Source organism: Meleagris gallopavo, chromosome 33, assembly GCF_905368555.1.
Source record: "Meleagris gallopavo chromosome 33, MGAL_WU_HG_1.1, whole genome shotgun sequence".
NCBI lineage: Eukaryota > Metazoa > Chordata > Aves > Galliformes > Phasianidae > Meleagris > Meleagris gallopavo.
In genome coordinates, this window is record NC_139437.1 from 223830 (window position 1) to 246560 (window position 22731).

At 45.8% G+C, this 22731-nt stretch overlaps 1 protein-coding gene across 3 annotated transcripts; it reads left to right on the plus strand.

The window, feature by feature from the left end:
- Positions 1 to 1759: 1759 nt before the first annotated feature.
- LOC104916875 (uncharacterized) lies at positions 1760 to 20907 on the plus strand. 3 transcript variants are annotated; one of them, XM_085214729.1, is made up of 14 exons: positions 1763 to 1880; positions 2895 to 2953; positions 3518 to 3559; positions 4098 to 4220; positions 4554 to 4616; positions 5919 to 6041; positions 7591 to 7713; positions 9214 to 9552; positions 10929 to 11267; positions 12644 to 12982; positions 14359 to 14697; positions 16074 to 16412; positions 17956 to 17982; positions 18925 to 20907. In XM_085214729.1, exons 2-14 carry the CDS (start codon positions 2938 to 2940, stop codon positions 19482 to 19484), a joined length of 2772 nt encoding a protein of 923 aa, XP_085070855.1. In that variant the 5' UTR covers positions 1763 to 1880; positions 2895 to 2937; the 3' UTR covers positions 19485 to 20907. The 3 variants fall into 3 exon arrangements, with proteins under 3 accessions (XP_085070858.1, XP_085070855.1, XP_085070856.1); XM_085214730.1 differs by having other exon boundaries at positions 1846 to 1863; XM_085214732.1 differs by lacking the exon at positions 9214 to 9552 and having other exon boundaries at positions 1760 to 1880.
- Positions 20908 to 22731: the final 1824 nt, after the last annotated feature.

Genomic DNA, 22731 nt, shown 5'->3' on the forward strand with positions numbered 1-22731 from the left:
TTCCAGGCACTTCTTTCAGTATAGAGTGAACAAGCTGAATAAAACTTTCTACATCTACTGTCCTGCAGCCCAGCTGAACTCAAAAGCCAACTGAGTCGAAACACAGAGACCTCTTGAGATTTCTGGAAATGTTTCCAATGATGTTTGGGTGACCAGTGGCACATAAATCACTGTCAGAGTCAGTACTTCAAATGAAGCAAGCTGCCCTGTCCACCAGCTCCCCTATAAGTTACACTGTCATGCTGTTTCTTCACCTCCTGAGCACAGCCAGCTGCTTACCACTTCTTTAAATCAAACAGCCAGACATTATTTCTTGCCAGACAAAACTCACCATAGTTGCTTAATTAAATGAATAGAAAGAAAACATGTAGAAGTAAACCTGTCCCAGCAGTGATCACTGCCAGCCTCAAGTTTGCTTCTTGGTTTCAGATTTCTCTTCCTGATATACACAGATAACTATATAATGCAGGCAGCATTAAGTATGTGGACTTCAGCCTTAATTACCAGTAATGAGGCTCATAAAAATTTTCCCATATAGGATGAAGGGCAACTGTTCAAATACACACTGCAGGATACACCTGGAGAGTGTGATGGAAGTTTTCTGGTCTACTACTTGACCATTTGACCAGAGGAGGGGCTCTGTGGATTCTGGAATTAAGGGTATTTCTGTGATTGCATCTAAACTGCAACAGCAAATCTGGGACATTTCTGAAGGCCCTAACTACCACTGCTTTTGGAGAAGACAGGAGAGAGGATGCCCTGCAATGAACATCTTCCAGGCTTACTGTTACCAGAGGTACAGAGCTGCCATGTGCCCTGATGAGGATACTTGACCCTGCAGCCCCCACAAGAGCTCCCTCCCAATCCCCAATTATGCTGCAGATACTTTGCATGAAACTGTAGTTTCAAGACTTCATTATTTCTAACCACAACCATTCAAAAGGCATGTGTACAAGATCGTGCTGTCTTCTCTTTGCAGAACTGAGAAAACAAACAACTCCCGAGCATATAAAGTCACACTGCCCCATTTTATAGCAGGTACTCACAACCTCTGTAACACTAAACCACAAATGCTTTTGCTTTTTGCCCTACACACATTAGTTTAGTGAGTGAAGTGTTTGTACAGGATAGAGAGATCAGCTAGGAATGCAGAATTATTGTGAGCCTAAGGAATTGTGAAATAAATTCTGCTTAGTTTCTGTGGTACCACAAAGGTGGTAGTCACCATTCAAGAAATGCTTAGATGTTCTGTTAAGGGACATGTTTTACTGGGGAAATATTGGCAGTAGGTGGAAGTTTGGAGTGGATGACCTTGGAGGTCCTTATCAACTTTGGTGGTTCAATGATTCTATGCTATGAAAAAGGAATAAAGGATGGGTTTTTCTCCTTCTGCTAAGCTCGTTTGTGTATTTTTCAGTGTCTGTTCAAGGATTTTTCAAGAAAGTCATCTCTGTCCTTTGTGATATCAGCGGAGTGAACTATTCCTGAAATTACAGCTGTTTTTCTCTTCGGGGTCAACCTGCACTGTGTAGGAGCCATTCATATGTTATCCATACCAGAGGCATACCTAAGATAACTCCACCTGCACATCATGTATGTCCTGCAAATGTTCTTCCTCACAGTACAAGCAGGTATTCCTTAAAAAGAAACACAACACTCAAATAAGAATTATATTTGGAACAAGACTTGCCCAGGGTGATAAAAACTCTTCTGCCAGGCAGTGAAAGGGCAAGGGCTGACATCTGAGCAGTTTTAATGAGTTTCCTGTAACTGCACAAAGTCCAACGGCACCCTATGCTTCCAGTAACTGCATTGTTTTACTTCAAGTGAAAGCCAGTTCAGCCAAGAAGAAACACCACTGAGGTGAGAATTCTTTCAAGGTAAGTTACTGTATCTTTATATAAATTCAGCATTATTCTCTAAGAAGGCATCGCTCTTTGGCCAGGAAAAAAATCTCTCAGAATGCCGAGTGTTCTATGTGACCTGGTGTTCCTTTCTGACTACGGAGGAAAGGAATGTAGTCTAAAGGAATGAAGCTTTATTTAACCGTGTTAAACCCCTGCGGAGAAGGATTTGGGGATCCTGGTGGATGAGAAGCTGGACATGAGCCAGCAAGCCAGCAGTATGTGCATGCAGCCCGGAAGGCCAACTGTGTTCTGGGCTGCATTAAAAAAGGGGTGGCCAGCAGGGAGAGGGAGGTGATTTTCTCCCTCTACTCAGCTCTTGTGAGGCCTCATCTGGAGTACTGCAACCTGGCCTGGGGCCCCAAGCACAAGAAAGATATGGACCTCTTGGAATGGGTCCAGAGGAGGCCAACTGAGATGATGGAAGGATAGAAGAAAGCACTACCTGTGCCTCGGATACGCTAACCAATTGCCCCAGTAGTCCAAAGTCTCTCTTGCTTGCTCTTGGGCTTCTCTTCTAAACCAAATCTGTACTGCCCATGTTGTCAATTGAAAAGTAATTCTCCTCTCTTTGTCTCGACGAGGAGCTTTGTCGTTCTTTTTTCCTTCCCAATTAGCAGAGGAGGGGAAACGGGATAGACTGGCTTGGTGATGCCAGTCCAGGCCTACAAGCCACAGTCCTTTGAAAATAGTTTGGTCAGGATCGCTTCCAGCCCTGGAGTTAGTTTGAAGGGAAAGGCGGAATATGACTACATTCTCTGCCTCAGTGGAAAAGAGTGGCAGGTGTCAAGTGCCTCCTGCTGCATCCTGCAGATGCCGGACGTGTTTGGCATTTTGACCATTTGTGTGAGTGTAAGGATGATCAGACAGCTGCACTGTCCCCAAAGCATGGTAGTGACCAGCATCTGGTCATCCCACTGACACTGCCTGCTGTTCTCCTGGCCTGTGACAACCACAAGGTTCTGAAAAATATTTTCCTTTGTCTTGCAGACTGGCCTTTTAGAAAAGGATTGGAGAAAGCAGAAAGCAGGAGATGTCTTGGAAACCAGGTAAGAGTGGAATTTCTTGTGTGTTTAGACACTATGTAAGAGAAAGCAAACCTGGGAGTATTATGAAAAGTCCAGGACTTCAGGGGCTCATTAAGGCCTTCCACTTGCCTCTTGCCCCTCTTCTGTTCACAGAAGCATCATCCCAGGTCACTTTAGCTACAGGGAATGTGACTGCTCTCCCCTTGGTGTACAGCAGGACACTTGTGTCCCAAGAGAGTAAGGTAGAAACACAGAGAGCAACAGCCAAGCAAAATCACGCTAAGAAGATCATAGGGAAGGGCAGCACAGAGGATGAATCTCCCAGTCCTAGCAATGCTATGTCTTAATTTTACCCAATTAGAATGAAGTGATTAGCATTGCAATTAATTTCAATACGTTTCAGTGTGAGTGGATGAGTATGTTAAAGATGCTACAGTGGCACTGACAAGAATTCTATGTGCAGCATGGGAGAAATGTCCCTGGATATTCTCTGACATATTCAACGAGCTGTCCGCAAGATGCCTTTTCTACTAATTTTATTTTTCTTGTTTCCATATTTCATAATTTATTCATTTTGCATTGCAGAACTTCCTCTCTCTGCGCCTGCTATAACGATACGTGAGAGTGGTAAGGTCAACATGGAGAGTCGGTATAATTCTTATGAATTATGACAGTATAGAAAGAGTGCTTGTTGCCAAATATAGTTTTGGTAGTCTATGCCACAAATACACATTTTCGAAGTGATCTTTTGTCTTTATAATGTGGACACCGGGAACCAGACATATACAAGCTAAAGATGCATAAATAAGAAGAGTCTCATAAAGAAAAAAGGCTTCTAAGATCACACCGTACAATCTAAACTCTTTCATTGCATAAGAAGACTGAAGCTTTAATAAAAGACATTCATTCCATCACTGGAACTGTTAATATGCCTTAAAACTACATGTTCTGTATTTCACACTAAAGCAGTGACACAAAGGAGTCTACACTCAATTCAGTGAGACCTGGCCAACATCAGACTGTATTTTCTGTGTTCCCAACTGGAAAGCAAATGAAGCCTTAGGAAGAGTTCATGATCCACTTGGAGGCATCCCTGATCTAATTGCTATGGGTACAAATTGCTTTTCCTATGACTGCTGATTAAAACCCTGATTGCCTTTTCCAGCTTTCAGCAATGTACCACAGCCTGCCACTCAGAACAAAAGTAGAGTGGATTCACATAACAGAAATGAGGAAAGATTCTCTAAACTGAGCAATGGAAAAGGAATTCCAGAAACTCAGGAAAGAGGTAATTATAGCTGAGAGAGGACCTCTGCCCACCACGCAGGACATTCATCCCGGGGTTAGCCCTTCCCCTCACCACACAGCCAAATCCCCTCTCTGTGGAGCTTTCTCTGCAGTTTGAGATGTGGATCACACCCTCTTCCCAGTGTCTGACATGTCCCATTATCCTCTCCCCACTGGAAAAACAGTAGTGGCAGTGAAGAGCCACCACCTTCCCCCTGGGCTGCCTACACGACGTGTTATTTCACAAAAGCTGTTCAGTATATTTATGTGGTTCTTCACTGAAAAAAACTTTCTTACATTTCCTCTTTTCTGTATCTTTCATTTGAACATAAAGATCCAGAATCCCAACAGAATTCTTGCAGAGTTGAAGAATTAAAGAAGATATTTGAGCCTCCAGGTAAGTCTGCTGGATCGTATTTATGTAGCCTATTATCATATCACAGAACATGTTGGGTGTTATGTGTGAGAGTGCAGGGAAATGTGCCCTGAGGGGTCTGTCCCTCTGAGCACGACTTAGCTGTATGCTAAGTCCTGCAGCTCTGTGGGACCACAGAGCTCAGGCATCTCCTCAGTCCTCTCCACTGTGTTTATGAACTGGCTTAACTCTCAGTTCTGCGAGCTGGAGCAGGGCCCTGCAAAGCAAGCAGGAGGGGGGCTGTGCATAAGGGCTGCTTTCAATGCTATGAAGCAACTGTTCTTGGACAGACCAGGCTGATCCTTCCCTAACATCAGGTCCCAACTCATACTGCTCCCCCATCATGGAGTTCTGAACAGTCAACTCCATGTGGCCAGTAGAGTGAGCGACATGTTCCTTCCCTCTGCTCTGCCCTGGTGAGGCCACACCTGGAATTCTGTGTCCAGTTCTTATCAGAGAAGTGGTTAAAAAAAGGAATATAGGCAGTTCCACACAAATACACAGAGGACAAACTTTATAGTGAGAACTTCTTTACAGTGTTCCAGCGAGCACTGGAACAAGCTGCTCAGAGAGGTGGTGGAGTCTCTGTCTTTGGAGATGTTCACAACCCATCTGGAAACCTACAACGTAGGTGTGGCCTACCGTAGGGAATCTGATTTAGCAGGGAGGCTGGACTCCACGATGGATAGATGTCCCTTCCAACCCCTGCAATTCTGTGACTCGGTGATGCATGAGTGGCTGAGGGATCCTCGGGAAAGGAGCATTAAATAACAGGGAATGCCCAGGAGGGAAGGACAAGCTCTATGTCCAGGAGATGTGGCCTATGGGAAATAATGACTTTTCTTTGTTCTCCTACCTGATGCTGTCATTGTCCCCTATGTTGCTTCTTGCAAAGGCTTCCTTTCAGGTCTTTGTCCTGCAGGACAATTAAGTGCAGGCGTCCCAGAGGGCACATCGTGACCTGACGAAGGGTGAATAATACAGATATGTGCCAGGCCAGAGCAGTAGTGATCTGCGTCTGGACAGAGCTGAGTCTGTGCGGAATCTCATCCATCCTGGCACGTAGGACGAGGTCTTTTCCTGCCCCTGCTCTTTCCAGGTGGCCTACTGTAGTGGTTTAACTACAGCCACAGATTAGAATTGGAGCACACCACAGATGCTTGCTCACTCTCAAACCTGCTTCAAGCCAGATGAATGCAGGTAGAGAAATGGAATGGGCTAAGTCAGAAAACTCAGGCATGGTTAAATGTTGTTAAATGCTTGCCTTGTTGCTCATGTTTTCAGCCTTAACCCATGGGCCAGAGAAACCCCCACAGAAGGAAAGCAGAGTGGAGTCACCAAAGAGAGTCCAAACCAACTGCTCCAAGCAGAGCAAGGGAGATGAAGATCCAGTAATTCTGGAAAGAGGTAACTGGGGCTGGGAGAAGAACTGTGCACACAGTGTTGGACCCTCACCTCAGGGTTAGCGCTACTACTCAGCTCACTGCCACATTCCCACTCTGTGGGGTCTTCTTTGCAGTCTGGGAATTGGCTCACCTCCTGCCATCAGAGTCTGGCAGATCTCCTTTTCTTTCCTTCGCTGTACACACTGCAGCTGGGGTGATGTATCACCACCTCCCAGCTGCTTTCCCACCACGTGCACATGCAATTTCCTCATCTGGGTTGGAATTCTCCTCATTCTCCTTCCATCAGGAATTGGAATTGGTGCTGGCTTAGCACTTGGATGGCTGTGGACTTTCTCCTCTGCAATAGGACTGTGTGATAGAGACCTGAACTCTTCTCACTTAGAATAACAGAATCCTCGGAGTTGGGAGGGACCTCTGAAGGCCAGCTAGTCCAATTTCCCTGCAAGGAACAGGGACACCACAGCTGGATCAGGTGATGGAGGGCATTAGCCAGCCTCGCCTTGAAAGTCTTCAGGCATCTAGCAAATCTCAGGGCAACCTGTTCCAGTGCTTCACCATCTTCACTGTAAAAGATTGTTTCCTTCTATCCAACCTAAATCTACCCTCTTTGAGCTTGAAACCATTTCTCCTTGTTCTAATGCCGCAGGGCGTTTCCTGTAGCTCTTCTTTCCTGTAGCCCCCCTTTAGATACTGAAAAGCCACTATCTGGTCACAGCATTCTGTTCTCCAGGCTGCACAGCCCAGCTCTTTCAGCCTGTCCTCATAGAAGATGCGTCCCATTCCATTCAGTCATTTTTATGTCCCTTCCCTGGTTGCACTCCAAAAGATCTATGTCTCTCCTGTACTGAAGACAAGCTTGCTGAGGTGCACAGGACACCACCATCAATGTCACTGACGAAGATACTGAAGAGTGTCAGCCCCAGCACCGACCTCTGGGGGACACCACGTATCCCCTCACATCCATCCAGACACTGAGCCACTGACCACCACTCTCTGGACTCGATCCTGCAGCCTGTTCTTTCTCTATCAAACTGTCCACCCATCAAATCCGTATCATTCCAATTAGGAGAGAAGGATGTTTTGGGGTACCATGTCAAACGCCTTACTGAATTCAAGACAGGGGACATCAGTGGCTCTTCCATTGTCCACTGATGCAGTGACACCAAACTTAGCAGTGTTTAGCACCACATTGGAGAAAGCCCTAAGCTAGGTGCTCAGAAGTCAGGATACATCCTCGTTTCAATAGGAGAATCCACTGAAGATCTCCTGAGCTCCTTCCCAAACCAAACCAATTCAGTCTGTGCTGAATCTCTTCCTTCCCAGCATGGAGGACGTGCTCTTTTCCTGCCCCTGCTCTTTCCTGGTGGCCTGCTGGTGTAGTTTAACCACAGCTACAGATCAGAATTGAAGCACTCCACAGATGCTTGCTCACTCTCAGACCTGCAGCAATCAGAATGAACACGGAGGGAGAAGTGGAATGGACCAAGTCAGAGAAGTCAGGCACAGTTGTTGTTAAATGATTACCATGATGCTGTCATTTTCTTTTTCAGCCTTAACCCACAAGCCAGTGAAATCATCCCAGAAGGAAAGCAGCATGGATTCACATAAGAGAGTCCAAGCAAGTCGCTCTAAGTCGAGCAAAGGGAATGAAGATCCAGAAATTCTGGAAAGAGGTAACTGAGAGGTAGCTGAAAGAAGTCCTGTGCCCACCGTATTGGATCCTCACCTAGGTTTAGCCACTGGTTCCCAGGATTAGTATACTGAATCCCAGTTCTCCTGATTCTGGTCACCACTTGGAATGGCTCAGGGCAGTTGTAACAGAGGGAGCCCTGAGGGGTGTGAGCAAGAAGTGGGGAGAAGCCCTCCTGGTCCCAGTCAGAAGACATGGCCACTTGTGGTCAGAGGAACAGAGCTCTCTGGTGTCAGACACATTGCTCTGTAGCAGTGTACTGCTTGTTGTTGGGAGCCAAAGGCACCGGCTCATATCCTTCCCCCAGAGTCTGGCAGGTCCCATTTTCTCCTCCGCACAGTACACACTGCAGCTGGGATGATGTTCCACCACCTCCCCACTGCTTTACCAGGGTCACAGCTCACTGGTGTCAGACGCAACCTACTCTATGTGTGTATGGATTCTGGTTCGTAGAAGAAGGCAGGGAAGACATGATCATTACCTCTAAAAATCCTCTAGCTGGTGGGAGGTAGAGGTAGGTCCTACAGGTCTTCAGCTGACAAAAGCAAAAAAGAGCATCCTTTTCATGCTGTTAACAGTCTGACTTCATCACTGTTGACTGGGACTTGTAAGTTAGGGAGAGCAATGCTGGGAAATTAGCAAGGGAGAATAAAAGACACAGGGGGAGAGGTGAAGGGAAGGAACTCCAGGTCAGGCGTTTGCTTTCCCCACTTCCATGGGGGTGACAAGACTGCAGGTCGTAACAATCCTTCATCTCTCCTCCTCTTTGAAGGCAAAGAGTGTTTGAGGAGCTCTCAGTGCTCCTTACACACTGTGAAGGACCCTGCTACAATCTCTCCCTTTCACCACTCATATTTGCTAATCGACGAAGAGCCTTCTATCCCACAGTGATATGAGATTATGGCTTGTAGACATGGCATAGGACAATTCCTACCACCTGTTCTGCCCTGACAGACTCTGCAAATCCTTCAGGCAGAATCTCAAGGCCCGCGCCCTTTTCTCATCTCTCTGGCACTCAATCAATCCAAATCAACGCAGCGGAGGTGGATTTTTGTTCCCACTTTTCTTCCCTTCCATCCAGAGTTGGTATGCCTTGTACCATGGGGAAGGATTTCCTTCCTTTAGCAATACTCGTGAGAGGCAGATCGGTCTCAGTGGAGAGGGAGGGAAGAAACTCTGGGTCAGGCACTTGGTTTCCCCTCTTCTCCTGCACTGGATAAGGAACAGAAAATAAGTCCTGCAATGAATTTCTCTCTATATACCCATTCTTGCAATGTACGGTGTCCCTTTCTGCTGAAAAGAGCTTCTGAAGGCCATATTTTGGGCTTCAGCATATTCTCATGAATGTTCACTTAGGAACTAAAACTAAAAGATTGCTTCCCCTGACATTCCCAACATGAACAGCACCACCTGCTCTGAGAGACAAGGCCTCAAATGATGGGAGATTGTGTGAGTTTCCAGTGACTCCTCTCTTTCTTCTCAGGAAGGACAGTGGAGATGAGCACATCGGGGGTCGTGGAATCCATGAGGGACGAGATGGAGAAGATTCTGAGTGAAAAACTGGCTGTGTTGCAGAGACAGCTGGAAATGACCCAGCAAGCAATCCCACCCATGAAGGAAATGACCAACTCCTGGACTTCCCTTCAGAAAATCTCTGAGAATGTGCAAGCCATGCACAAAGGTTTGGAGAACATGCAGGTGGAAACAAAGGAAGACCTTCATATGCTCAGAGCAGAGCTGGAGGAAAGAGTACCAAAAGCATGGAATACACCCAAAAGGTCTGAGTCTGAAGAGAATCTGCTGCAGGTGGAGGATCATGCAGGTGAGCATAGAAACACCCAAGCAGGCTTTCATCTCCCTGTGTTGGATCTCCTACAGGCAGCTCAATGGCACATAATCACTCAATCTCCTCTAATGAGATGGGAGGGAGAACTGAAACAGTAAAGGAGAGGAAACAGCATGTTTGAGAGAAGGGAATTGAACAGGTGAAGTGAACAGTGGGCACACATGAAAATGAAAATCGGGAATTCATTGTCTACTTCTCACTGGCAGGCAGATTTCAGGTGTTTCCAGGAAAGCAGGGCTAAATTGTGTATAGTTTTAATGCAGGCCGACAAACACTGTAGGATCATCATGCCACCAGGAAGGTCCTTGCAGGCGTGTAAGCACTGCTCAGAAGAACCTAAACATCTCTTTGCTGTTGATGTTATTTTCATCACAGATTTCATATACCGAACCATAAAAGACTGTGAGGAAAATGTGTGATATACCAGTCCTAACATGGACAGGCTCCCTGAATTCAAATAGTCTGAGACAGTGAGTGAGCCCAAAGCATTTTCTCAGTGATAGCAGAGGACTGCCATCCCCTTTCCTGTGTGCCTTTTCTCTGAGAAATCTCCACGCGGGTGACAAGTCTGCAGGGGGTAACAATCCTTCATCTGTCCTCCTCTTGGAAAGCAGAGAGTGTTTGAGGAGCTCTCAGTGCTCCTTACACACAGTGAAGGATCCTGCTGGGCCTCTCGTATCTGCAGCCTATTTAACCTGCTACAGTCTCTCCCTTTCAAAACTCATACTGCTAATCAGTAAAGAGCCTTCTATCCCACAGTGCACGGACTGTGGCTTGAAGAGATGGCATAGGGCAGTTCCTACCACCAGTTCTGCCCTGACAGACTCTGCAAATCCTTCAGGCAGAATCTCAAGGCCCGCGCCCTTTTCTCATCTCTCTGGCACTCAATCAATCCAAATCAACGCAGCGGAGGTGGATTTTTGTTCCCACTTTTCTTCCCTTCCATCCAGAGTTGGTATGCCTTGTACCATGGGGAAGGATTTCCTTCCTTTAGCAATACTCGTGAGAGGCAGATCGGTCTCAGTGGAGAGGGAGGGAAGGAACTCTGGGTCAGGCACTTGGTTTCCCCTCTTCTCCTGCACTGGATAAGGAACAGAAAATAAGTCCTGCAATGAATTTCTCTCTATATACCCATTCTTGCAATCTACGGTGTCCCTTTCTGCTGAAAAGAGCTTCTGAAGGCCATATTTTGGGCTTCAGCATATTCTCATGAATGTTCACTTAGGAACTAAAACAAAAAGATTGCTTCCCCTGACATTCCCAACATGAACAGCACCACCTGCTCTGAGAGACAAGGCCTCAAATGATGGGAGATTGTGTGAGTTTCCAGTGACTCCTCTCTTTCTTCTCAGGAAGGACAGTGGAGATGAGCACATCGGGGGTCATGGAATCCATGAGGGACGAGATAGAGAAGATTCTGAGTGAAAAACTGGCTATGTTGCAGAGACAGCTGGAAATGACCCAGCAAGCAATCCCACCCATGAAGGAAATGACCAACTCCTGGACTTCCCTTCAGAAAATCTCTGAGAATGTGCAAGCCCTGCACAAAGGTTTGGAGAACATGCAGGTGGAAACAAAGGAAGACCTTCATATGCTCAGAGCAGAGCTGGAGGAAAGAGTACCAAAAGCACGGAATACACCCAAAAGGTCTGAGTCTGAAGAGAATCTGCTGCAGGTGGAGGATCATGCAGGTGAGCATAGAAACACCCAAGCAGGCTTTCATCTCCCTGTGTTGGATCTCCTACAGGCAGCTCAATGGCACATAATCACTCAATCTCCTCTAATGAGATGGGAGGGAGAACTGAAACAGTAAAGGAGAGGAAACAGCATGTTTGAGAGAAGGGAATTGAACAGGTGAAGTGAACAGTGGGCACACATGAAAATGAAAATCGGGAATTCATTGTCTACTTCTCACTGGCAGGCAGATTTCAGGTGTTTCCAGGAAAGCAGGGCTAAATTGTGTATAGTTTTAATGCAGGCCGACAAACACTGTAGGATCATCATGCCACCAGGAAGGTCCTTGCAGGCGTGTAAGCACTGCTCAGAAGAACCTAAACATCTCTTTGCTGTTGATGTTATTTTCATCACAGATTTCATATACCGAACCATAAAAGACTGTGAGGAAAATGTGTGATATACCAGTCCTAACATGGACAGGCTCCCTGAATTCAAATAGTCTGAGACAGTGAGTGAGCCCAAAGCATTTTCTCAGTGATAGCAGAGGACTGCCATCCCCTTTCCTGTGTGCCTTTTCTCTGAGAAATCTCCACGCGGGTGACAAGTCTGCAGGGGGTAACAATCCTTCATCTGTCCTCCTCTTGGAAAGCAGAGAGTGTTTGAGGAGCTCTCAGTGCTCCTTACACACAGTGAAGGATCCTGCTGGGCCTCTCGTATCTGCAGCCTATTTAACCTGCTACAATCTCTCCCTTTCAAAACTCATACTGCTAATCAGTAAAGAGCCTTCTATCCCACAGTGCACGGACTGTGGCTTGAAGAGATGGCATAGGGCAGTTCCTACCACCAGTTCTGCCCTGACAGACTCTGCAAATCCTTCAGGCAGAATCTCAAGGCCCGCGCCCTTTTCTCATCTCTCTGGCACTCAATCAATCCAAATCAACGCAGCGGAGGTGGATTTTTGTTCCCACTTTTCTTCCCTTCCATCCAGAGTTGGTATGCCTTGTACCATGGGGAAGGATTTCCTTCCTTTAGCAATACTCGTGAGAGGCAGATCGGTCTCAGTGGAGAGGGAGGGAAGGAACTCTGGGTCAGGCACTTGGTTTCCCCTCTTCTCCTGCACTGGATAAGGAACAGAAAATAAGTCCTGCAATGAATTTCTCTCTATATACCCATTCTTGCAATCTACGGTGTCCCTTTCTGCTGAAAAGAGCTTCTGAAGGCCATATTTTGGGCTTCAGCATATTCTCATGAATGTTCACTTAGGAACTAAAACAAAAAGATTGCTTCCCCTGACATTCCCAACATGAACAGCACCACCTGCTCTGAGAGACAAGGCCTCAAATGATGGGAGATTGTGTGAGTTTCCAGTGACTCCTCTCTTTCTTCTCAGGAAGGACAGTGGAGATGAGCACATCGGGGGTCGTGGAATCCATGAGGGACGAGATGGAGAAGATTCTGAGTGAAAAACTGGCTGTGTTGCAGAGACAGCTGGAAATGACCCAGCAAGCAATCCCACCCATGAAGGAAATGACCAACTCCTGGACTTCCCTTCAGAAAATCTCTGAGAATGTGCAAGCCCTGCACAAAGGTTTGGAGAACATGCAGGCGGCCACAAAGGAAGACCTTCATATGCTCAGAGCAGAGCTGGAGGAAAGAGTACCAAAAGCATGGAATACACCCAAAAGGTCTGAGTCTGAAGAGAATCTGCTGCAGGTGGAGGATCATGCAGGTGAGCATAGAAACACCCAAGCAGGCTTTCATCTCCCTGTGTTGGATCTCCTACAGGCAGCTCAATGGCACATAATCACTCAATCTCCTCTAATGAGATGGGAGGGAGAACTGAAACAGTAAAGGAGAGGAAACAGCATGTTTGAGAGAAGGGAATTGAACAGGTGAAGTGAACAGTGGGCACACATGAAAATGAAAATCGGGAATTCATTGTCTACTTCTCACTGGCAGGCAGATTTCAGGTGTTTCCAGGAAAGCAGGGCTAAATTGTGTATAGTTTTAATGCAGGCCGACAAACACTGTAGGATCATCATGCCACCAGGAAGGTCCTTGCAGGCGTGTAAGCACTGCTCAGAAGAACCTAAACATCTCTTTGCTGTTGATGTTATTTTCATCACAGATTTCATATACCGAACCATAAAAGACTGTGAGGAAAATGTGTGATATACCAGTCCTAACATGGACAGGCTCCCTGAATTCAAATAGTCTGAGACAGTGAGTGAGCCCAAAGCATTTTCTCAGTGATAGCAGAGGACTGCCATCCCCTTTCCTGTGTGCCTTTTCTCTGAGAAATCTCCACGCGGGTGACAAGTCTGCAGGGGGTAACAATCCTTCATCTGTCCTCCTCTTGGAAAGCAGAGAGTGTTTGAGGAGCTCTCAGTGCTCCTTACACACAGTGAAGGATCCTGCTGGGCCTCTCGTATCTGCAGCCTATTTAACCTGCTACAATCTCTCCCTTTCAAAACTCATACTGCTAATCAGTAAAGAGCCTTCTATCCCACAGTGCACGGACTGTGGCTTGAAGAGATGGCATAGGGCAGTTCCTACCACCAGTTCTGCCCTGACAGACTCTGCAAATCCTTCAGGCAGAATCTCAAGGCCCGCGCCCTTTTCTCATCTCTCTGGCACTCAATCAATCCAAATCAACGCAGCGGAGGTGGATTTTTGTTCCCACTTTTCTTCCCTTCCATCCAGAGTTGGTATGCCTTGTACCATGGGGAAGGATTTCCTTCCTTTAGCAATACTCGTGAGAGGCAGATCGGTCTCAGTGGAGAGGGAGGGAAGGAACTCTGGGTCAGGCACTTGGTTTCCCCTCTTCTCCTGCACTGGATAAGGAACAGAAAATAAGTCCTGCAATGAATTTCTCTCTATATACCCATTCTTGCAATCTACGGTGTCCCTTTCTGCTGAAAAGAGCTTCTGAAGGCCATATTTTGGGCTTCAGCATATTCTCATGAATGTTCACTTAGGAACTAAAACAAAAAGATTGCTTCCCCTGACATTCCCAACATGAACAGCACCACCTGCTCTGAGAGACAAGGCCTCAAATGATGGGAGATTGTGTGAGTTTCCAGTGACTCCTCTCTTTCTTCTCAGGAAGGACAGTGGAGATGAGCACATCGGGGGTCGTGGAATCCATGAGGGACGAGATGGAGAAGATTCTGAGTGAAAAACTGGCTGTGTTGCAGAGACAGCTGGAAATGACCCAGCAAGCAATCCCACCCATGAAGGAAATGACCAACTCCTGGACTTCCCTTCAGAAAATCTCTGAGAATGTGCAAGCCCTGCACAAAGGTTTGGAGAACATGCAGGCGGCCACAAAGGAAGACCTTCATATGCTCAGAGCAGAGCTGGAGGAAAGAGTACCAAAAGCATGGAATACACCCAAAAGGTCTGAGTCTGAAGAGAATCTGCTGCAGGTGGAGGATCATGCAGGTGAGCATAGAAACACCCAAGCAGGCTTTCATCTCCCTGTGTTGGATCTCCTACAGGCAGCTCAATGGCACATAATCACTCAATCTCCTCTAATGAGATGGGAGGGAGAACTGAAACAGTAAAGGAGAGGAAACAGCATGTTTGAGAGAAGGGAATTGAACAGGTGAAGTGAACAGTGGGCACACATGAAAATGAAAATCGGGAATTCATTGTCTACTTCTCACTGGCAGGCAGATTTCAGGTGTTTCCAGGAAAGCAGGGCTAAATTGTGTATAGTTTTAATGCAGGCCGACAAACACTGTAGGATCATCATGCCACCAGGAAGGTCCTTGCAGGCGTGTAAGCACTGCTCAGAAGAACCTAAACATCTCTTTGCTGTTGATGTTATTTTCATCACAGATTTCATATACCGAACCATAAAAGACTGTGAGGAAAATGTGTGATATACCAGTCCTAACATGGACAGGCTCCCTGAATTCAAATAGTCTGAGACAGTGAGTGAGCCCAAAGCATTTTCTCAGTGATAGCAGAGGACTGCCATCCCCTTTCCTGTGTGCCTTTTCTCTGAGAAATCTCCACGCGGGTGACAAGTCTGCAGGGGGTAACAATCCTTCATCTGTCCTCCTCTTGGAAAGCAGAGAGTGTTTGAGGAGCTCTCAGTGCTCCTTACACACAGTGAAGGATCCTGCTGGGCCTCTCGTATCTGCAGCCTATTTAACCTGCTACAATCTCTCCCTTTCAAAACTCATACTGCTAATCAGTAAAGAGCCTTCTATCCCACAGTGCACGGACTGTGGCTTGAAGAGATGGCATAGGGCAGTTCCTACCACCAGTTCTGCCCTGACAGACTCTGCAAATCCTTCAGGCAGAATCTCAAGGCCCGCGCCCTTTTCTCATCTCTCTGGCACTCAATCAATCCAAATCAACGCAGCGGAGGTGGATTTTTGTTCCCACTTTTCTTCCCTTCCATCCAGAGTTGGTATGCCTTGTACCATGGGGAAGGATTTCCTTCCTTTAGCAATACTCGTGAGAGACAGATCGGTCTCAGTGGAGAGGGAGGGAAGGAACTCTGGGTCAGGCACTTGGTTTCCCCTCTTCTCCTGCACTGGATAAGGAACAGAAAATAAGTCCTGTAATGAATTTCTCTCTATATACCCATTCTTGCAATCTACGGTGTCCCTTTCTGCTGAAAAGAGCTTCTGAAGGCCATATTTTGGGCTTCAGCATATTCTCATGAATGTTCACTTAGGAACTAAAACTAAAAGATTGCTTCCCCTGACATTCCCAACATGAACAGCACCACCTGCTCTGAGAGACAAGGCCTCAAATGATGGGAGATTGTGTGAGTTTCCAGTGACTCCTCTCTTTCTTCTCAGGAAGGACAGTGGAGATGAGCACATCGGGGGTCGTGGAATCCATGAGGGACGAGATGGAGAAGATTCTGAGTGAAAAACTGGCTGTGTTGCAGAGACAGCTGGAAATGACCCAGCAAGCAATCCCACCCATGAAGGAAATGACCAACTCCTGGACTTCCCTTCAGAAAATCTCTGAGAATGTGCAAGCCCTGCACAAAGGTTTGGAGAACATGCAGGTGGCCACAAAGGAAGACCTTCATATGCTCAGAGCAGAGCTGGAGGAAAGAGTACCAAAAGCACGGAATACACCCAAGAGTTCTGAGTCTGAAGAGAATCTGCTGCAGGTTGAGAACCATGCAGGTGAGCATAGAAACACCCAAGCAGGCTTTCATCTCCCTGTGTTGGATCTCCTACAGGCAGCTCAATGGCACATAATCACTCAATCTCCTCTAGTGAGATGGGAGGGAGAACTGAAACAGTAAAGGAGAGGAAACAGCATGTTTGAGAGAAGGGAATTGAACAGGTGAAGTGAACAGTGGGCACACATGAAAATGAAAATCGAGAATTCATTGTCCACTTCCCACTGGCAAGATTTGAGGCATTTCCAGGGTAGTCCATTGTCAGGAAGAGCATTTCAGCAAGAACTCCTTTGCTCCTGTTGTGTGAGAAACCTGAGAGGCTGCCCTCTAAAAACTACACCTCCTTGTTCCCTATCCCTTCTTCCCTGATGTGAACTTCTTGTCTTCTTTCTTCTATTCAAAAATTCCTCCCTTAAAAGATCACTGAAAATAGTGCAGGGGTTTGATGATGATGAGTAGCATACTCTACATAGTGAATTTCTATTATGTGTAGTCAGAGTGAACTGACCAAGTTGCTATCAGGTCACCATCTAGATTGTTAATCTTGAACAAATATGGAAACTCTGATGGCAGACACTCTGTTGTGAAATGGAGTCTGCAAAAATGAATGGTGTGACCAATCCTTCATTCCTTCAGCAAGTATTTCTCAAGTGAAAAAGAATTAGAGGCTCAGCTGATCTCACAGCAGCTTTATATCCTCCATCAACTTCCCAGGAAACTAGTGTAGACACTCTGTGCCAAGTGTCAAGAAGCAAAAATATACACCTAAAGAATTATTCTTGTCTCTCCAGAATTGGTTATTTGTCCTGTCTGTGGTCAGTGAATGTGTCTCTACAGTTGCCTTTCAGGCCTCTTGGTCTAGATCTAAATAAGATCTAAATAGGAATGAGGTTTCTCACCCATGAGTCACACTGAGACATAAGGGTTGATAAAAGCATGTGTGTGTGTGGCAGGTGGCGTGGGTCTGGGTGCTACATAAGGCAGATAGTTAGAAAACGGTGTTTAGATTTTATTCCTCTTTTCTTCTGTGTGGGGGCACATTCTGAGAGGAATCAAAAGCTGGAAGCAACAATGGACAAGCAGCAGATTTAAAGGGACAGTAGGATAAGTGTTTCATTGAGCTTCAGCTGCAAGTATGATTTAGTTAGGAAGTGTTTGTGCTCCTGGCATCCCTAAATATGATCACCTGCATTCAGGACAAACTGAGGTAACTCTGCAAGTTCATGTCCCTTGTTCTCTACTCATTCCTTCCATGCCACAAGTATGACCTTGCCTTTCTTACCTTTAGTTATTCCTACCTTGAATTTAAGTTTGGTTACAGTTTGGCTACTGGGAGCTATTGGGCTACTACTCCCAATGGCCTGAGACTTCACCTTCTATGGTGGATGGCACAGAGGCATTAGACATGCTTACCCAACTACAGAACTAACATGGCATGTAGGAGTACACTGGACTTTCGGTTGGCAGCACAGACTGTGTCTTATTCTTGAGACCATCACGCCTTGAGAAATCCACTTACTGTCTGCTTTAATTTTTTCCCACAGGTTTTCTCAAAACCCAGCGCTACAAAGGTAAGCAAAAAGGAGACGATGGACATGAATCCTCAGAGCCTGATTGCACCTCTCAAATACAAATCCAGCTCAGGTGCAGAGTTGTATGGAAGACAACATGCTCAGAGGAAGGAATGTTTGATAACTCTTTTCTTCCTTGTGCACTGCCAGAGACCTTATGTATGCTTGATAGGAAGCATTTTTGCTTTGTGTAGCCTGGAGTGGCTGCCTGCACTGACCTCTGTAACACACTCTTATCTTTGCCCTCTTTGGAGTGAAAGAGGATCTGTTCACAGCATTGCACCTTGCTAGAGTCCTGTCCAGGGATGATCTTGTACAGAGGTTAGCTGGGTGAAATGAGGGAAGAAACATTTCCTTGTTATTGTGCCAGTGAAAATCACTCATTCTGACCAACTTTATAAAAACATCTGAGTGTGGTCAAGAGAAATTCAAAGATGGAAGAAAAGATGTAGTTGAGCCCACAGAGTCTTCCTTGATGCTGAGTGCTTTTTTCAAATCATCCCTGTTAGAGTTCCTTGCAGTTCATGCACCCTGGGTGGGCATCACAGTCTCAGTAGCACATCAAGTATCATAGAATCGTAAAATCAGCATGGCTGGAAAAGAATCCTAAGATCATCCAGTGCATCCATGTTGAACTTCATCCCATTGGCCACAATCCAGCAATCAGCCTGTCCAGATCCCTCTGTCGGGCCTTGCTACCCCCAGGCAGTTCAACACAAACTTCAAGTATGGGAATGAAGGGACCTGGGATTATGGGAGGGTAGAAGCTTGGGTACCCTGAGGCAATTGGCTGCTGAGTGCACCCTGAGTAAAGGGAAGGTAAGAGTTGAGTGAGAACAAAGTAAAAAAACAAACAACCAAACCAAACCAAAACAAAACAAAAAAACACCTAAATCAAACCTTGTGATTCCTGCTACTTACAACATGACTTGATCATTGCAGTTGATGTCACCCTGAATGCTGACACGGCTCATCCCAGACTGGAAGTGTCTGAAGATGGGAAGAGCATGAATGATACCGGTGTGATCAGACAGGTGCCCAACAAGGAGGAGAGATTTGATTCTCACATTTTTGTGTTGGCAAAGGAAGGATACACATCTGGGAGACAATACTGGGAAGTGGATGTTGGAAAGAGAAGAAACTGGATGTTGGGTGTTGCTTCTGAGTCTGTGGCTCGTAAAGGGACCGTGACTGTATCCCCAAAGAATGGCTTTTGGGTCATAGAGTTAGCAGATGGGCAAGAGTATTGGGCCCACACGGATCCTTGGACTCGTTTGACAGTGAGTGGTAGACCACAGAAGATTGGGATCTTCCTGGACATCTCTGCCAACAAGCTCTCATTTTACAATGCCAAAAAGAAATTGGCTTTGTACACTTTTACCAATCTTGGTGATAGCAGACTGCAAAGGAAATTTGTTCCCTTCTTCTCAACAGGTTCTGGTGTTTCAGTGCTTGACACTGAGCCATTGAAAATCGTGCAGGGGTTTGATGATGATGATTGAATGCGTGATTAAATACAGATTGTGAGATCTGACTGATATGTTGTCAAAAAATCCCCAACTTTGTGCTTCCCAATGGAAACTGGCTAGGTAGTTGATACCAGAATTTTTCAGCACTGCTTGCTATCCCTGCCGTGAGACAGAAGGAAGATGTTCTAGAGATCATGTTGATAAATGGGATATAACACTCAGTATCCTTATGAACTCCTTATAAAACATGAGTTTTATTAAAGACTCATGTGGGGAATTGAAATGTCTTTTCAGAGCAGGAGGTGCAAGATGTACCTTTCAATTTGATAGCCCCTGGCTGTTTTTTCCCACCTCAATCACACGGAACTAAATTCAGTATCCAGGAGTGTCCAAAAGCAGATCACATCAGACTCATATATTTAAATCTGCATCAGTCACATCATGCCTCTTTTCTTCAGTTCAATTCATACGTATCTTCCATGCCATTTCTGTAGGTGTGAAGATCAGTTTGTGGTTGAAGTTCCTGTTCCTCTCCAGAGGCATCAAAGCATAGCAAAGGTTAGTCTGTTATTCCTAAGAGTCTAAAAGATCTGAGAACAAATTTTATCCACAGATACCAAATAGAGAATTATTAGGATTTTGCTATTTCTCCTACTAAAGCCTCAACTGACTACTCCAACAATCCTTTAAAAATGGTGTGGAAGTCATTCATATCCCCTTATTCCACCAGGAAATCTGAAGCATGGATGAGGGGTTTTGTAGTGTTTCAATGTCCTTCATTTCCCAACCAGTGATGATTGACATATTCCACTTAGCAGAATCAAGGTGCCAAAACTTCCTGCTTCACTCTGGGCACTGTAGACCACTCCAGCCTTCCTTCTAATTACAATTGCACACAATCAGTCAATTAAGGCTCTCCTTTCTGAATCTTCATGGAGCGTCTTTCTCAAAAAGGATTACAAGTCCCAGCAGTTCCATGAAATTGGAAGCTTGTATTTCAGTAACTCTTTTCCTATTTTCTACAGTAGTCTAAATTCTGTCAATGGAATTGTTCTAAATCATGTTTGATGAGATTGAACAACCTGCTTTAAGGTGAAGATGTCCATTCCCATGGCATAGAGTTTAAAGGACAATCTCTAAAGGTCTTTTCCTACTCAGACCATCCCAAATGTCTATGAAATGAAAGCATGTAAAATCATATAGTAGCAAGTGGAGAATCAAACAGTATGTGAAGGAAGATCACGAGAAGCATTCAATGGAAGTTTTTGACAAATGAATAGCACTAATTTTGGAAGAATTAGGAGATAGAGATATTACAGCAAGCAGAAAAAAAAATGTTCTTCTTTCATATTGTAATTTCTGGTTAGTGCCTATGAGTATCTACATAAATCAAAGTGTAAAAATCCTAGCCTGTAATTCAGTGTAATCACAGTTTAAATAGAAATAATTTCCTTTCTATTATTTGTCCATGTCTTATTATTTTCCACTTACGTTTGCTTATGTCTCCAACTTGCAAGGGGTTTACAGACTGACTGAAGTTGGGGAGATACCCAGAGCAGGGAAGTCCACAAGCCCTGCATGAGTGAACAAGAATATCCCAGAAAAACTCAAACACAAAAAAAAGGGTCTGTTTTTAAATAGGTAGGGCATTATGTGGTACTTGTCATACAGTATGGATCTGGGGTTAGATAGAGGCAGTAAACCCTTAGACAGGAATACACAAATGTACCTTGATCACCAAGGTCAGCTGCTTTGGAGCTGTCCCAGCCAGAACAGCAGCGAGTGATCGCAAAGTACAGGGGGATTCGTTCAGTTCCTTCATCCAGGGAACTCTGAGATAACAGAGCAGCCCAGTAACTCTTGCCAGAGTGGCTGATGTGTGACATGACCATTGCCAGGGCAATTAGCCCTGCTAATGAGTCTGCTGGTTTGCCATGTCTGCACCCTGGTGGAAGGCTATTGCCAGGAAAAATATGACGACCGGGACCTCAGTCTAGGTCCTATGCACACTAGGGAAGGCTCCTGCTAAGAAAAATGTGGGGATTCATACTGAGGTACTGAAACAACACCCTAGTGCACAGGTCTCTGGCTGCAGTGAGTGCCAGAGCCTGGCCCTTGCACTGTTAGACAATGGAGACAGTGCTTGTGTTAGATACAACCAGGTAAATGACTTACTCAGCCTTGTGGCTGACCTGAAGGAGAAGATGGAGAGGCTGAGGAGGGAATGTGAGAGGGAGATTGATTGGTGGTACCAGACCCTATCGGCCCTGAGATCTAGGCAGCCAGCTTAGGCTCCACATGGATCACATCACCCCACCTTGTAAAAAGGGGTAGAGGAGAGCTGGCAGGCAGTCAGTGTTCCTACTACAGTGAACCCTCTGTCCTCTTCTCCTCCTAACAACAATGATAAAGAATAGACTCTCCAGTCCATTCAGGTCCGCTTGAATGGCAGCACAGCCTTCAGATGTGTCAGCCACTCCTCTCAGCTTTGTGTCATCAGCAAGCTTGCTGGGGGTCAACTCTATCCCTTCATCCAGGCCACTAATTAAGATAGTGAAGAAGACCAGATCCAGCACTTATCCCTGGAGAACACTGCTAGTTACAGACTTCCAACCACACTCTGTGCCACAGCCTTCTGAACTCTGCCACTCAGCCAGTTCTCAATCCACCTCACCATCTACTCATCTATTCCACGCTACCTTAATGTGGCACTTGCTGAAGTCACCTAGACTTTACTGTTCTTCTCCCATCTATCAGCCAGTGATGTCATCATAGAAGGTTACCAGGTTAGTGCAACGTGATTTCCCCTTCGTGAATTCATGTTGACTTCTGATAACCTTCTTCTCTTCCAGTTACTGGGAGATGACATTCAGAACAAGTTGTTGTGCCATCCCTTTTCCAGTGATGGAGGTGAAGCTGACTGCCCTGTAGTATCTTAGATAATCTTCCTTGCACTTTTTGAAGACTGAAGTGACATTGGCCATCCTCCAGTCTTCAGGCATCTCCCCCCTTTGCCAAGACCTTTTGAAGATGATAGAGAACAGTTCAGCAATTACTACTGCCAGCTCCCTCAGCACGTGTGTGTGTACCCCATTAGGGCCCATTAGGATTTGTGTGTGTTGATGACCATGTCCTCCTCAACCCTAGGGAAGCCTTCAATTCTCCAGACTTTCCCTCTTACCTATAGGGTCTGGGATTCCCAAGGGGTGGTCTTTGTAGTAAAGACTGAAGCAAAAATGTCATTCATTATCTCTGCCTTTTCAGCATCCTCTGTTACCAG